Genomic DNA, 16280 nt, shown 5'->3' on the forward strand with positions numbered 1-16280 from the left:
TATCTGGATAAAACCATAATTTGAAAAGATACATGCACCCCAATATTTATTGCAGCACTATTTACAAAAGCCAAGACATGGAAAGAACCTAAATGTCCATTGACAGAGGAATGGATAAAGACGGTGTTGTACATATGTACAGTGGAGTATTACTCGGCCATAAAAAGAGTGAAATAACGCCATCCATAATGCAGCAACATGGATGGACCTAGAGATAATCATACTAAGTGAACTAAGACAGAGAAAGACAAATATCATATGAGATCACTTATATGTGGAATCTAAAAAGATGATACAAATGAACTTATTTACAAAACAGAAACCAACTCACAGACTTTGAAAACAAACTTATGGTTATCAAACGGGAAAGGTGGAGGGAGGTATAAATTAGGAGTTTGGGATCAACATATGCACACTACTGTATATAAAATAGATAATCAACAAGGACGTCCTGTATAGCACAGGGAACTCTACTCAATATTCTCTAATCATCTATATGCGAAAAGACTCTGAAGAAGAATGGATATATGTATATGTATAATTGAACCACTTTGCCGTACACCTGAAACTAACAACACATTGTAAATCAACTATACCCCAATATAAAATAAAAATTAAATTGAATAAAAAGAACTTAAATCAACTATACCCCAATATAAAATAAAAATTAAATTGAATAAAAAGAACTTAAAAATAAAGTTTAGGGCTTCCCTGGTGGCGCAGTGGTTGAGAGTCCGCCTGCCGATGCAGGGGACACGGGTTCGTGCCCTGGTCCAGGAAGATCCCACATGGTGTGGAGTGGCTAGGCCCGTGAGCCATGGCCTCTGAGCCTGCGCATCTGGAGCCTATGCTCCGCAACGGGAGAAGCCACAACAGTGAGAGGCCTGCGTACCGCAAAAAAAAAAAATAATAAATTAAAAATAAATTACTTAGGTCTAAAAAAAAGTACTATGTTGAACAGAAGTCGTGAGAATGAACATCCTTGTCTTGTTCCTGAATTTAGAGGAAAACCTTTCACATTTCACCACTGAGTATGTTGTTAGCTGTTTTTTTGTCATATGGCCTTTGTTATTTTGAGATAGGCTCCTTTTATACCCAGTTTTTTGAGAGCTTTTATTATGAAAGAGTGTTGAATTTTGTCAAATGCTTTATCTGTATCTGTTGAGAGAATCATAGTATTTTTATCTTTCATTCTTTTACTGTAATGCATTATTTTTATTGATTTGTGTATGAACCATCCTTGCATCCGAGGAATAAATTCCACTTGATCATGGTGTATGATCTTTTTAATGGGCTGTTGAATTCTGTTTGCTAGTATTTTGTTGAGAATGTTTGCATCTATATTCATCAGGGATATTGGCCTGTTGCTTTTTTCTTGTGGTATTTTTATCTGACTTTGGTATCAGGGTAATGCTGGCCTCGTGATATGAGTTTTGGAGTGTTCCCTCTTCAATTGGAAGAGTTTGAGAAAGATTGGCATTAATTCTTCTTCAAATGTTTGATATAAATCACCACTAAAACCATCTGGTCCTGGTATTTTCTTTGTTGGGCCGTTTTTGATTACTGATTCAGTCTCCTTATTATTGGTCTGTTCTGATTTTCTGTTTCTTCCTGATTCAGTCTTAGTGGGTTGTCTGTTTAACTTTGTTTCATTAATTTTTTTCTATTATCTTTCTAGTCTCTATTTCATTTATTTCTGCTCTAATCTTTAATTCCCTCTTGCTAAATTTGGGCTTAGTTTTTTCTTTATACTTCCTTGAGAAGTAAAGTTAGGTTGTTTATTTGAGATCTTTTCTTAATGTAGGCATTTATTGCTGTAAACTTCCTTCTTAGAACTATCTTTGCTGCATTCCCTAAGCTTTGATATATTTTCTTTGTTGTTTTTGTTCTCAAAATACTTTCTGATTTGCCTTTTGATTTCTTCTTTGATCCGTTGATTATTCAGGAGTGTGTTGTTTAATTTCCATGCATTTGTAAATTTTTCATTTTTCTTCATGTTATGTTTTTCTAGTTTCATGCCATTGCAGTGGGAAAAGATACTTGATATGATTACAGTCTTCTTAAATTTGTTAAGGCTTGCTTTCTGGCCCAATATATGATTTATCCTAGAATATGTTCCTTGTGTATGTGAGAGGAATATATATTCTGGTGCTGTTGAATGGAATGTTCTGTATGTGTCTATTCGGTCAGTTTTGTCTGTAGTGTTAGGTCCACTATTGATTAATTTTCTGTTTGGATACCTATGTATTGTTGAAAGTGGGTTTTGAAATGTTCCCTACTGTTATTTATTTCTATTACTCCCTTCAGTTCAGTTAATGTTTGCTTTAAATATTTAGTTGCTCTAGTGTTGAATGTGTATGTATATACGGTTGTGATATCCTCTTGATGAATTGACCCCTTTGTCACTATATGGTGTCCTTCTTTGTCTCTTGTGACTGATTTTGAGTAAAGTCTATTTTGTCTGATAATTATAGCCACTCTTGCTCTCTTTTTGTTACCATTTGCATGGAATATCTTTTTCCATCTCTTCACTTTCAGCTTATGTGTGTCCTTAAAGCTAAAGTTAGTCTCTTGTAGATAGCACATTGTTGGATCTTGTTTTTGTTTGTCTTTTATCCATTCAGCCACTCTGTGTCTTTGATTGGATAGTTTAGTTCATTTACATTTAAATATTGATAGTTAAGTGCTTACTAGTCCCATCTTGTTAATTGTTTGAGTTTTTAGTTCCTTTCTTCCTCTCTTGCTTTTTTCCTTTTTGATTTATTTTTATAATGGTGTGTCCTAAATCCTTTATCATATATGTGTTTTGCAAATATTTTCTCCCATTTTGTGGCTTGCCTTTTCATTCTCTTAACAGTGTCTTTCACAGAGCAGAAGTTTCTAATTTTAATGAAGTCCAGCTTCTTTTTTCTTTCATGAATTGTGCTTTCAGTGTTGTTTAAAAAGTCATCAGTAAACCAAATGTCACGTAGTTTTCCCCTATGTTACCTCTAAGAGTTCTGTAGTTTGAGGTCTTACATTTAGATTTACGATTGTTTTTGAGTTAATTTTTGTGAAAGGTTTAAGGTCTGTGCTCAGATTTTTTTTCTTTTTTGCATGTGGATGTCCAGTTGTTCCAGCACCAATTGTTTTAAAAAGACTATCCTCATTTTTTTGTACTTCCTGGTTCCCCCTTCTACTAGTGTAGAAATTAATTACTGTTTGTATTCTTTTAATGATTGTCCTAAAAGAATAGAATCCTTACTTAACTGTCCACCATGTTTGTAGTCTCTCTCTGCTGCACTTTAGCTGCATATTTATTATGTCTTATCTTTCAGTTCACTAATTTTCTCTTCATCTGCTTATAAATTGCTATTAGTAAGCCTATCCATTATGTTGCCATTTGGGTTATTGTATCTTTCATTTCAAGTAGTTCTTTTTGCCCAAATCAGCAAGGTCACATTTTATAGTTTCTGTTTCTTATAAACTTGTGTGATGTGCAAAGTGTTCAACAACTGATACGGCTTGGGCAATAATCAGTCAGAATGGATACCACCTGGAAACAACCACTGTAACTGTATCAATATGTACTATTGAATATCAACCTAGTTATATACTTTTTGAGCATATCTTTTATTTCCTTAAACTTTGAAAACAGAGATGTTTTATAGGCAGTTTTTGATACTTCTTTTATTTACATCCTGAGAATCTGTTTCTGCTGATTCTCATTTATGGTGTCTTGTTTCCTACTGTGCTTGATTTTTTTATGTTTCTACTCAAGATTCTTGAAAAATTATTTATGGAAATATTTTGAAGCCTAAGATGAAGGTGTCTTCCCCCAGAGAGGATTTACATTTGCTTCTTCCTATGTTTGGGACCAATGAAAACTAAATTCATAGCTTGACATCTTTTGGCCTCCCATATAATGTAATTTGGGGCTGTAAATACATGAGAAAGTCTGTTTCTATTACACCTTAGGGACTGGTTTTCCGTACCCCATTTTGTTGGATTCTTCTCAGAACCAAGGTATCTATCTTTCATTGCAGTCCCCTGAGGATGTGGATGAAAGTGGGTTTACTTCTGGTTTTCCCTTAGCCTAAGAGTGTGATCCCTTGAGCCTTGATGTCTATTTTCCTGACCTAGTAAGGTACATTAAAACTAAAGTTAACATTTGCCTAGGTTTACAAATGCCCAGCAGGAAAAAAAAAAGTAGCTTTAATTCTCCATTTACTTCTCTGGGACCTCACTTTTCCTTAGATATTGCTTGGTAATTGCTTTACTAGTCACTTGCTTTTGGAATTAAAAAAAAAACGTTATCCAACATTTTTTGGTTGTTTTCAGTAGGAGGGTTGGTTTGACATATATAATGTGCCCTATTTTCAGAAGCAGAGTTCAGTATTTCCATAACATTTTAATAGAACAGTTCTTCGAAGATTTTTCTCAGATTCATGTCTTTTCATTATGAGTATCCCTCAGCCATTGTGACTATGTTAATAGTATTAGTAAAATATGGTAAAGTCTTCCTTATATGCTTTGTAAAAGAAACCCAATATTTCTTTTTTCAGGCTAAAGAGGCGGTGACAGAAGCTGAACGACGTGATCCTACAAATATTTTCACTAAATTTTATGTATTCAGGATTGCAATCCTAGAGGGCAACTCTGACAGAGGTATAAATGTTATTTATGAGTTATATTTGACTGTTAACACAAAGAATAATTCTCTTTGGTCGTAATAGAGAAAAATAGCTTTTAAGACAATGGAGTCGAATATATATGCTAGCTTTCCTATGTAAAGATGATACAACCATACAAAAAGAAACTATGGAAGGTTGCATAAAAATAAAAGAACAGGGTTTGCCTATTGAAGGAGTAGGAACTAGGCAGATGTGGGGCAAGAATTGGGGGAAAGTCTTGTTCCTGTATACTTTTTTGTACTTTGTCATTTGAACCAGCCTATTAAAAATTAACTTTAAAAAACTGTGAGAGCAGGGAGAAATTATAATGCAGTCATTTAAGAATTGTCATTAGAGAATAGAAGTCTCCAGGATACCTTTTGATTGTACTTATTTGAGAAGTTATCGGTGAGAGATCTGGCCCTGAAATGTAGTTTCTCTCCACAGGGTTGACAGTGGTACAGTTGCTCACATGAACCTTATCCCATTAGTGCTTTGTCCTTTCCATTAAGTTAAGCGTAGTTTCCTAGCTAGTTGTCTGCACACACGTGTATCTTGACTTGGTCACAGATTTACCTGTGCTGTGATATTATTCCTGCTCAGCTCTGGGTAGCTGAGCAAATCCTGGAGCTGTTTGAGCTTCAGACTGGTTGCCCTTTGTGAAGGGCACAAGTAGAGAAATTGAGAAGCTTGAGTTAATGGGTTCAAACAGAATTTATACTAGTCCAATTAAGCAACTATTTGTGAATACCTACTAAATATGCAGTGGAGTCTGTTATTCACTCTGTAAGAAAAAGAAAGATGATTTATTCTGCTTTGAAAAAGAAATGTTCCACGGTAGTAAAGTATATCTGTATGTTAATTAAGGACTAACAAATTGGAATCAGCTCTTTACCAAGGTTAATATTGCTGTTATGTCCATCATCAGGGTTTTCACTAGAGACTTCTGGGCATTTGTTTTTCTTGATATATTATGCTGAAGTATAGAAAAACTTGAACCTTTTGCCAGTAGAAATGGCAAAAAAAATAACCCCACGCAACCAGATTTCCTTTTTTTTTTTTTAACATCTTTATTGGGGTATAATTGCTTTACAATGGTGTGTTAGTTTCTGCTTTATAACAAAGTGAATCAGTTATACATATACATATGTTCCCATACGTCTTCCCTCTTGCGTCTCCCTCCCTCCCACCCTCCCTATCCCACCCCTCCAGGCTGTCACAAAGCACCGAGCCGATATCCCTGTGCCATGCGGCTGCTTCCCACTAGCTATCTACCTTACGTTTGTTAGTGTGTATATGTCCATGACTCTCTCTCGCCCTGTCACAGCTCACCCTTCCCCCTCTCCATATCCTCAAGTCCGTTCTCCAGTAGGTCTGCGTCTTTATTCCTGTCTTACCCCTAGGTTGTTCATGACATTTTTTTTCTTAAATTCCATATATATGTGTTAGCATACGGTATTTGTCTTTTTCTTTCTGACTTACTTCACTCTGTATGACAGACTCTAGGTCTATCCACCTCATTACAAATAGCTCAATTTCGTTTCTTTTTATGGCTGAGTAATATTCCATTGTATATATGTGCCACATCTTCTTTATCCATTCATCCGATGATGGGCACTTAGGCAGATTTCCTATTAAGGCTTTTCTTTTAACATTCTATTAAATAAAATTATTTTACTTTTTTTTTTTTTTTTGCGGTACGCGGGCCTCTCACTGCCGTGGCCTCTCCCGTTGTGGAGCACAGGCTCCGGACGCGCAGGCTCAGCAGCCATGGCTCACGGGCCCAGCCGCTCCGTGGCATGTGGGATCCTCCCGGACTGGGGCACGAACCCGTGTCCCCTGCATCAGCAGGTGGACTCTCAACCACTGTGCCACCAAGGAAGCCCTATTTTACTTTTTAAGCATAGCATTAGGTCAGTATTTTCATTTCTTCCCCAGTTATCTGTGTCCACTTTTTAGTCATGTTTATTGAAAATACATACAATAAAATTTACTCTTGCCTAGTGTATGATTTTATAAGGTTTATTTATATTAGTAATTCTATGAGTTCTGACAATTGCTTACAGTCATGTAGCCAGCACCACAATCAAGATATAGAACAAAAAATTAACTCAGGCCCCTTTGTTGTCACTCCTTCCCACCACTTCCAGCCCTGATTCCTACTAATCTCATTTCTATCCCTATAATTTTGCCTTTTCCAGAATGTCATATAAATGGAATCATATAGTATGAAGCTTTTTGAGCCTTCTTTCACTTAGCATAATACATTTGAAACTCATTCATACTGTTGTGTGTTCCCATAGTTTGTTCTTTTTTATTGCTAAGTAGTATTTCGTAAGTATGGATGTACCAAAATTTATACATTTACCAGTTGAAGGATATTTGGATGGTTTCTGGTTTGGGTGATTATAAATAAAGGTGCTATAAACATCTGTTTACAGATTTTGTGTGATGACAATATTTCACTTCTCTAGGGTAAATATCGAGGAATGGGTTTGCTGGGTTGTAAGTATATGTTTAACTTTGTTAGAAACTGCCAAACTCTTTTCTAAAGTGGCTGTACAGTTTTATGTTCTAACTAGCTATGTATGAAAGTTCGAGTTGATCTACAGCCTCACCAGCACTTGGAATTGTCTACTGATAAATTTCTTTAACCATTCTAATAATGAGGTAGAGATATAGTACTGTGATTATAATTAGCATTTCCACAGTGTCCAATATTTGACATCCATATATCTTCTTTGGTGGAGTGTTTGTACAGATCTTTTGCCCAGTTTTCTATAAGAAGCTTTGTGTTCTTATTGAGTTTCGAAGTTCTTTATATATTCTAGATACAAGTTATTTATCAGATATGTGTTTTACAAATTTTTCTTTTTATTTTCTTATCAGTGCATTTCATGACAAGATGATGAAGTCTAATTTATCTTCTTTTATGGATTTTTTGGTATTGTATCTAAGAAATCTTTACCTAATCCATGGTCACAAAAAATTTTCCCTGTTTTCTTCAAGAAATTTTACAGTTTTAGGTTTAAGTTTGTGGTTAGTTCTGTGGTCCATTTTGCATTAATTTTTTATATTTGACTTAAGGTGTGGATTGAAGTTCATTTTTTTTTGCACATGGTTACCTAATCATTCCAGCTTCATTTATTTAAAAATTCTGTCCTTTCCCAACTGATTGCCTTTGTACCTTTAATGAAAATCAGTTGTCATATGTGCATGGGTCTCTTCTGGACTCTTCATTCTGTTCCACGGAACTACTCCTCTTTACCCCATTCCCACACTGTCTTGATTAATGTAGCTATGTAGTAAATTTGAAATCATGTAGTGTTAGTCCTCCAACTTTATTCTTCTCTTTTAAATTGTTTGGGCTATTCTAAGTCCTTTGTATATCTCTGTGAATTTTAAATTTTAAATAAGTTTTTCAGTTTCTACAAAGGTAAATATTGATTGGGATTACACTGACTCTGTAGATCAGTTTGGAGAGAATTGACATCTTCCAACCTGTGAACAAGTTATATTTAGATCTTTAATTTCTCTCAGCAATCTTTTCTGTCTTTCAACATATAAGGTTTTGTGCACCTTTTGTCAGATTTATCGCTAAGTATACCATATTTTATGCTATTTCAAATGGCATTTTTAAAAATCCTTCAGTTTCTGACTGTTCATCGCAAGTATGTAGAAACAGAATTGACTTTTGTATATTGATTTGTATCCTACAGAGTTGCTAAACTCACTAGTTCCAGTGGCTTTCTTGTAGATTATTATGTTGTCTGTGAATAAAGACAATTTTACTTCTTCCTGTCCAATCTGGGTACAGTTTTTCATACTTTATTGTACTTGTTAGAATCTCCAGTAAAATTGGTAAAAAGCAGACATCCTTGACTTTTTCCTGATTTTAGAGGGAAAGCATCCAGTTTTCAATTATTAAGTATGATGTTAGCTGTAGGTTTTTCATAGATACCTTTTATCAGGTTGAGGAAGTTCCCTTCTGTTTCCTGTTTCCAGTTTCCAGGGAGTTTTTAATCAGGAGTGGATGTTGAATTTGGTCATATGATTTTTCTACATCTATTGAAATGATCAACTTTTTAAAAACATTTTTGGAGTACAGTTGATTTACAATGTTGTGTTAGTTTCAGGTGTACAGCAAAGTGAACCTGTTATACCTATACATATATCCACTCCTTTTTAGATTCTTTTCCCATATAGGCCATAACAGAGTATTGAGTAGAGTTCCCTGTGCTATACAGCAGGTCCTTACTAGTTATCTATTTTATATATAGTAGTGTGTGTATGTCAATCCCAGTCTTCCAATTTACCCATCCCCCCCACCCCCGAACCATAAGTTTGTTTTCTACATCTGTAACTCTATTCTGGTTTTGTAGATAAGTTCATTTGTAACCTTTTTTTTAGATTCCACATATAAGCGATATCATATGATATTTGTCTTTGACTTACTTCATTCAGTATGACAATCTCTAGGTCTATCCATGTTGCTGCCAATGGAATTATTTCATTCTTCTTTATGGCTGAGTAATATTCCATTGTATATATGTACCACATCTTCTTTATCCATTCCGCTGTTGATGGAAATTTAGGTTGCTTCCATGTCCTGGCTACCGTAAATAGTGCTGCAGTGAACATTGGGGTGCATGTATCTTTTCGAATTACGATTTTCTCCAGATATATGCCCAGGAGTGGGATTGCTGGATCATATGTTAGCTCTATTTTTAGTTTTTTAAGGAACCTGCATACTGTCCTCCATAGTGGCTGTACCAGTTTACATTCCCACTAAGAGTCTAATAGTGTTCCCTTTTCTCCACACCCTCTCCAGCATTTATAGTTTGTAGACTTTTTGATGATGGCCATTCTGACCAGTGTGAGGTGATACCTCACTGTAGTTTTGATTTGCATTTCTCTGATAATTAGTGATGTTGAGCATCTTTTCATGTGTTTTTTAGCCATCTGTATGTCTTCTTTGGAGAAATGTTTATTTAGATCTTCTGCCTTTTTCTTCTTTTTTGCGGTATGCGGGCCTCTCACTGTTGTGGCCTCTCCCGTTGCGGAGCACAGGCTCCCGAAGCGCAGGCTCAGTGGCCATGGCTCACAGGCCTAGCCACTCCGCGGCATGTGGGATCTTCCCAGACAGGGGCATGAACCCGTGTCCTCTGCATCGGCAGGTGGATTCTCAACCACTGCGCCACCAGGGAAGCCCTTCTGCCCATTTTTTGACAGGGTTTTTTTTTGTTTGTTTGTTTTTGTTTTTGATATTGACCTGCATGAGCTGTTTGTGTATTTTGGAGAGATTAATTTGTACTGGCACAAGAACAGAAATACACATCAATGGAACAGGATAGAAAGTCCAGAGATAAACCCACACACCTATGGTCAACTAATCTATGACAAAGTAGGGAAGAATATACAATGGAGAAAAGACAATCTCTTCAGTAAGTGGTGCTGGGAAAACTGGACGGCTATATGTAAAAGAATGAAATTAGAACACTCCCTTACACCATACAGAAAAATAAACTCAAAATGTATTAAAGACCTAAATATAAGGCTTGATACTATAAAACTCCTAGAGTAAAAAATAGGCAAAACACTCTTTGACATAACTCACAGTAACATCTTTTTTGTTTGTTTGTTTGTTTGTTTGCGGTACGCGGGCCTCTCACTGTTGTGGCCTCTCCCATTGCGGAGCACAGGCTCCGGACGCACAGGCCCAGTGGCCATGGCTCACGGGCCCAGCCGTTCCGCGGCATGTGGGATCCTCCCGGACCGGGGCACGAACCCGTGTCCCCTGCATCGGCAGGCGGACTCTCAGCCACTGTGCCACCAGGGAAGCCCCACAGTAACGTCTTTTTTGATCCCCATCCTAGAGTAATGAAAGTAAAAACCAAAAATGAACAAATGGGACCTAATTAAACTTAAAAACTTTTGCCCAGCAAAGGAAACCATAAACAAAACAAAAAGACAATCCGCAGAATGGGAGAAAACATTTGGAAATGAAATGATCATTTTTTTTTAAAGTTTGTTAATATGGTCAGTTACATTGATTTTTTTTCAACAGATAAACCAATGCTGCATTCCTGGGATAAGCTCCACTTAGTCATGATGTGTTCTTTTTTTAAATATAATGTTAGATTTTATTTGCTAACAGTTTAAGGATATTTGTACCTGTGTCCATGAGTGATACTGGTCTCTAGTTTTCCTGTAATGTTTTCGGGTTTGCAATTAGGGTAATGCTTACTACATAGAATGAATTGGAAAATACACCCTCTTTTTCCATCTTCTAGAAGAATTTGTGTTGCTCAGTTGGTATTATTTCTTTGTTAAATGTTTGCTAGAGTTCACAAGTGAAGCCATCTGGGGCTGGAGTTTTCTTTATGAGAAGGTTTTTAATTATAAACTCAATTTCTTTAATAGACAAAAGGTTTCTTCAGGTTATCTATTATTTCCAAACTGAGCTTTGGTAGTTTGTGTCTTTCAAGAAATTTGTCTGTTTCATCTAAGTTGTTGAAATTATTGGCCTAAAGTCATTCATTATATCATCCATTATCCTTCTGACATCTGTCAAATCTTTAGTGATGTCACCTTTATCATTCCTGATATTTGTAATTTGTGTCTTCTCTCTTTTCTCCCTGTCAGAGTGGCTACAAGTTGATCAATGTTATTGCTCTCAAAGAACCAGCTTTTGGTTTCATTAATTTTTCTCTATTGTTTTTTTCTGTTTTCTATTTCAGTTATTAATGTTCTGATCTTTATCATTTCCATTCTTCTACTTACTTTGAGTTTCATTTGCTCTTTCTTTTCTGGTTTCCAAAGGTGAAAGCTGACGTCATTGATTTAAGACTTTTATTCTGGTTTAACATAAACAGTTAATGCTCTAAATTACCTTCTAAGTATTGCTTTAGTGACAATACACAAATTTTGATATATTGTGTTTTCATTTTAATTCATTTCAAAATACTTTGCAATATGACCGTTGACTCCAGTGTAAACCCATGGATTATTTAGAAGTATGCTATTTATTTTCCAAACATTTGCAGATTTCCAGAGAACTTTTCTATTAATTTAATTCTGTTTTAGTGTAAGATCATAAGTTTGTATGACTTGAATCTTTTAAAATATGTTGATGCTTTTTATATGGCTCAGAATATTCTCTTTCTTGGTAAATGTTCCATGTGCACCAGAGAGGAATGTGTATTTTGCTGGTGTAAGGTCAAGTGTTCTATAAATGTCAGTCAGGTAAAGTTGATTAATAGTGTTAAATATCCTTGCTGATTTTCTGTCTACTTCTCCTGTCAGTTATTTGAGAGAGGTTATTGAAATCTTGGACAATAATTATGGATTTGTTTATTACTCCTCATAGTTCTATCAGTTTTTGCTTCTTGTATTTTGAAATTTTGTTATTGGATACATAAACATTTAGGATTATGTCCTCATAATGAATTGATTCCTTTATCATCATGAAATAACCTACTACCACTGGTAATAATCTTTGCTCTGAAGTCTATTTTGTCTGATATTAATATAACCCCTCCAGCTTTCTTTTGATTATCTCTACTATATATATATTATCCTATCATTTTCTTTTAACCAATTTTGGCTTTATATTTAAAGTGTGTTTCTTGTAGGTAGCATATAGTTTAAAGTTGCTTTCTTCAATTCAATCTACCTGTCTTTTTTTTTTTACATCATTATTGGAGTATAATTGCTTTACAATGGTGTGTTACTTTCTGCTTTATAACAAAATGAATCAGCTATACATACACATATATCCCCATATCTCCGCCCTCTTGCGTCTCCCTCCCACCCCTCTGGGGGTCAGAAAGCACCAAGCTTATCTTCCTGTGCTGTGTGGCTGCTTCCCACTAGCTATCTGTTATACATTTGGTAGTGTATATATGTCCATGCCACTCTCTTACTGCGTCCCAGCTTACCCTTCCCAATCCCCATGTCCTCAAGTCCATTCTCTACATCTGCATCTTTATTCCTGTCCTGCCCCTAGGATCTTCGGAACCATATATATTTTTTTAGATTCCATATATATGTGTTAGCATACAGTATTTGTTTTTCTTTCTGACTTATTTCACTCTGTATGACAGACTCTAGGTCCGTCCACCTCACTACAAATAACTCAATTTCGTTTCTTTTTATGGATGAGTAATATTCCATTGTATATATGCGCCACATCTTCTTTATGCCTTCATCTGTCAGTGCACACTTAGGTTGCTTGCATGTCCTGGCTACTGTAGATAGAGCTGCAGTGAACATTTTGGTACATGTCTCTTTTTAAATTATGGTTTTCTCAGGGTATATGCCCAGTAGTGGGATTGCTGGGTCATATGGTAGTTCTATTTTTAGTTTTATAAGGAACTTCCATACTGTTCTCCATAGTGGCTGTATCAATTTACATTCCCGACAACAGTGCAAGAGGGTTCACTTTTCTCCGCACCCTCTCCAACATTTACTGTTTGTAGATTTTTTGATGCTGGCCATTCTGACTGGTGTGAACTGATACCTCATTGTAGTTTTGATTTGCATTTCTCTCATGATTAGTGATGTTGAGCATCCTTTCATGTGTTTTTTGGCAATCTGTATATCTTCTTTGGAGAAATGTCTATTTAGGTCTTCTGCCCATTTGTGGACTGGGTTGTTTGTGTTTTTTTTATACTGAGCTGCATGTGCTGCTTGTATATTTTGGAGATTAATCCTTTGTCAGTTGCTTCATTTACAAACATTTCCTCCCATTCTGAGGGTTCTCTTTCCATCTTGTTTGTGTTTTCCTTTGCTATGCAAAAGATTTTAAGTTTCATTAGGTCCCATTTGTTTATTTTTGTTTTTATTACCATTTCTCTAGGAGGTGGGTCAAAAAGGATCTTGCTGTGATTTATGTCATAGAGTGTTCTGCCTATGTTTTCCTCTAAGAGTTTGATAGTGTCTGGCCTTACATTTAGGTCTTTAATCCATTTTGAGTTTAGTTTTGTGTATGGTGATCCATTTTGAGTTTTTTTTGTGTATGGTGTTAGGGAGTGTTCGAATTTCATTCTTTTACATGTACTGTCCAGTTTTCCCAGTGCTACTTATTGAAGAGTCTGTCTTTTCTCCATTGTATGTTCTTGCCTCCTTCATCAAAGATAAGGTGACCATATGTACATGGGTTTATCTCTGGGCTTTCTATCCTGTTCCATTGATCTATGTTTCTGTTTTTGTGCCAGTACCATACTGTCTTGATTATTGTAGCCTCGTAGTATAGTCTGAAGTCCAGAGCCTGATTCCTCTAGCTCCGTTTTTCTTTCTCAAGACTGCTTTGGCTATTCGGGGTCTTTTGTGTTTCCCTACAAGTTGTGAAATTTTTTCTTCTAGTTCTATGAAAAATGCCATTGGTAGTTGGATAGGAATTGCATTCAATCTGTACATTGCTTTGGGTAGTATAGTCATTTTCACAGTGTTGATTCTTCCAATCCAAGAACATGGTATATCTCTCCATCTGTGTGTATCATCTTTAATTTCTTTCATCAGTGTCTTATAGTTTTCCGCATACAGGTCTGTTGTCTCCTTAGGTAGGTTTATTCCTAGGTATTTTATTCTTTTTGTTGCAGTGGTAAATGGAAGTGTTTCCTTAATTTCTCTTTGAGATTTTTCATCTTTAGTGTATAGGAATGCAAGCGATTTCTGTGCATTAATTAATTTTGTGTCCTGCTACTTTACCAAATTCATTCATTAGCTCTAGTAGTTTTCTGATAGAATCTTTAGGATTCTCTATGTATAGTATCATGTCATCTGCAAACAGTGACAGCTTTACTTCTTCTTTTCCCATTTGGATTCCTTTTATTTCTTTTTCTTCTCTGATTGCTGTGACTAAAACTTCTAAAACTATGTTGCATATTGATGGTGAGAGTGGACAACCTTGTCTTGTTCCTGATCGTAGAGGAAATGGTTTCAGTTTTTCACTATTGAGAACGATGTTGGCTGTGGGTTTGTCATATATGGCCTTTATTATGTTGAGGTAAGTTCCCTCTATGCCTACATTCTGGAGGGTTTTTATCATAAATGTGTGTTGAATTTTGTCAAAAGGTTTTTCTGCATCTAATGAGATGATCATATGGTTTTTCTCCTTGAATTTGTTAATATGGTTTATCACATTGATTGATTTACATATATTGAAGAATTCTTGCATTCCTGAGATAAACCCCACTTGATCATGGTGTATGATCCTTTTAATTTGCTGTTGGATTCTGCTTGCGAGTATTTTGTTGAGGATTTTTGCATCTATGTTCATCAGTGATATTGGCCTGTAGTTTTCTTTCCTTGTGACATCTTTGTTTTTGTTTTTTGGCGGTACGCGGGCCTCTCACTGCCGTGGCCTCTCCCGCCGCAGAGCACAGGCTCCTGACGCGCAGGCTCAGTGGCCGTGGCTCACAGGCCCAGCCGCTCTGCGACATGTGGGATCTTCCTGGACCGGGACACGAACCCGTGTACCCTGCATCGGCAGGCGGACTCTCAACCAGTGTGCCACCAGGAAAGCCCTGTGACATCTTTGCCTGGTTTTGGTATCAGGGTGATGTTGGCCTCATAGTATGAGTTTGGGAGTGTTCCTCCCTCTGCTATATTTTGGAAGAGTTTGAGTAGGATAGGTATTGCTCTTCTCTAAATATATGTTAGAGTTCACCTGTGAAGCCTTCTGGTCCTGGGCTTTTTATGTTAGAAGATTTTTAATCACAGTCTCAATTTCACTGCTTGTGTTGGTCTGTTTATATTTTCTATTTCTTCCTGGTTCAGTCTCCGAAGGTTGTGCATTTCTGAGAATTTGTCCATTTCTTCCAGGTTGTCCATTTTATTGGCATATAGTTGCTTGTAGTAATCTCTCATGATCCTTTGTATTTCTGCAGTGTCAGTTGTTACTTTCTTTTCATTTTTAAATCTACTGATTTGAGTCTTCTCCCTTCTTTTCTTGATGAGGCTACCTAATGGTTTATCAATTTTGTCTGTCTTCTCAAAGAACCAGCTTTTAGTTTTATTGATCTTTGCTGTCGTTTCCTTCATTTCTTCATTTATTTCTGATCTGATCTTTATGATTTTTTTCCTTCTGCTAACTTTGGGGGTTTTTGGTTCTTTTTTCTCTAACTGCATTAGGTGTAAAGTTAGGTTGTTTATATGAGATGTTTCTGGTTTCTTGAGGTAGGATTGTATTGTTGTAAACTTCCCTCTTAGAACTGCTTTTGCTGCATCCCATGGGTTTTGGGTCGTCATGTTTTCATTGTCATTTGTCTCTAGGTATTTTTTGATTTCCTCTTTGATTTCTTCAGTGACCTCTTGGTTATATAATAGTGTATTTTTTAGTTTCCACATGTTCGTACTTTTTGCAGATTTTTTTCTGTAATTGATATCTAGATTCATAGCTTTGTGGTCAGAAAAGATACTTGATACAATTTCAATTTTCTTAAATTTAGCAAGGCTTGATTTCTGACCCACAGTATGATCTGTCCTGGAGAATGTTGCATGAGCACTTGAGAAGAAAATGTATTCTGTTGTTTTTGGATGCAATAATTCTGTAAATTATCAGTTAATTATCAGTTAAGTCGTCTTGTTTAGTATATTATTTAAAGCTTGGTTTCCTTATTTATT

General features: G+C 36.0%; 1 protein-coding gene across 4 annotated transcripts in view; it reads left to right on the forward strand.

The window, feature by feature from the left end:
• Positions 1 to 16280, forward strand: part of TEX11 (testis expressed 11) — a 362363-nt gene that overhangs the window by 250559 nt on the left and 95524 nt on the right. For all 4 annotated transcript variants that reach the window (XM_060292709.1, XM_060292708.1, XM_060292710.1 and 1 more), the window contains one exon: positions 4545 to 4647. In XM_060292709.1, the coding sequence (XP_060148692.1) occupies positions 4545 to 4647 (103 nt within the window). The remainder of the gene's footprint in view (positions 1 to 4544; positions 4648 to 16280) is intronic.

The sequence above is a fragment of the Globicephala melas genome, chromosome X (genome assembly GCF_963455315.2).
Source record: "Globicephala melas chromosome X, mGloMel1.2, whole genome shotgun sequence".
NCBI lineage: Eukaryota > Metazoa > Chordata > Mammalia > Artiodactyla > Delphinidae > Globicephala > Globicephala melas.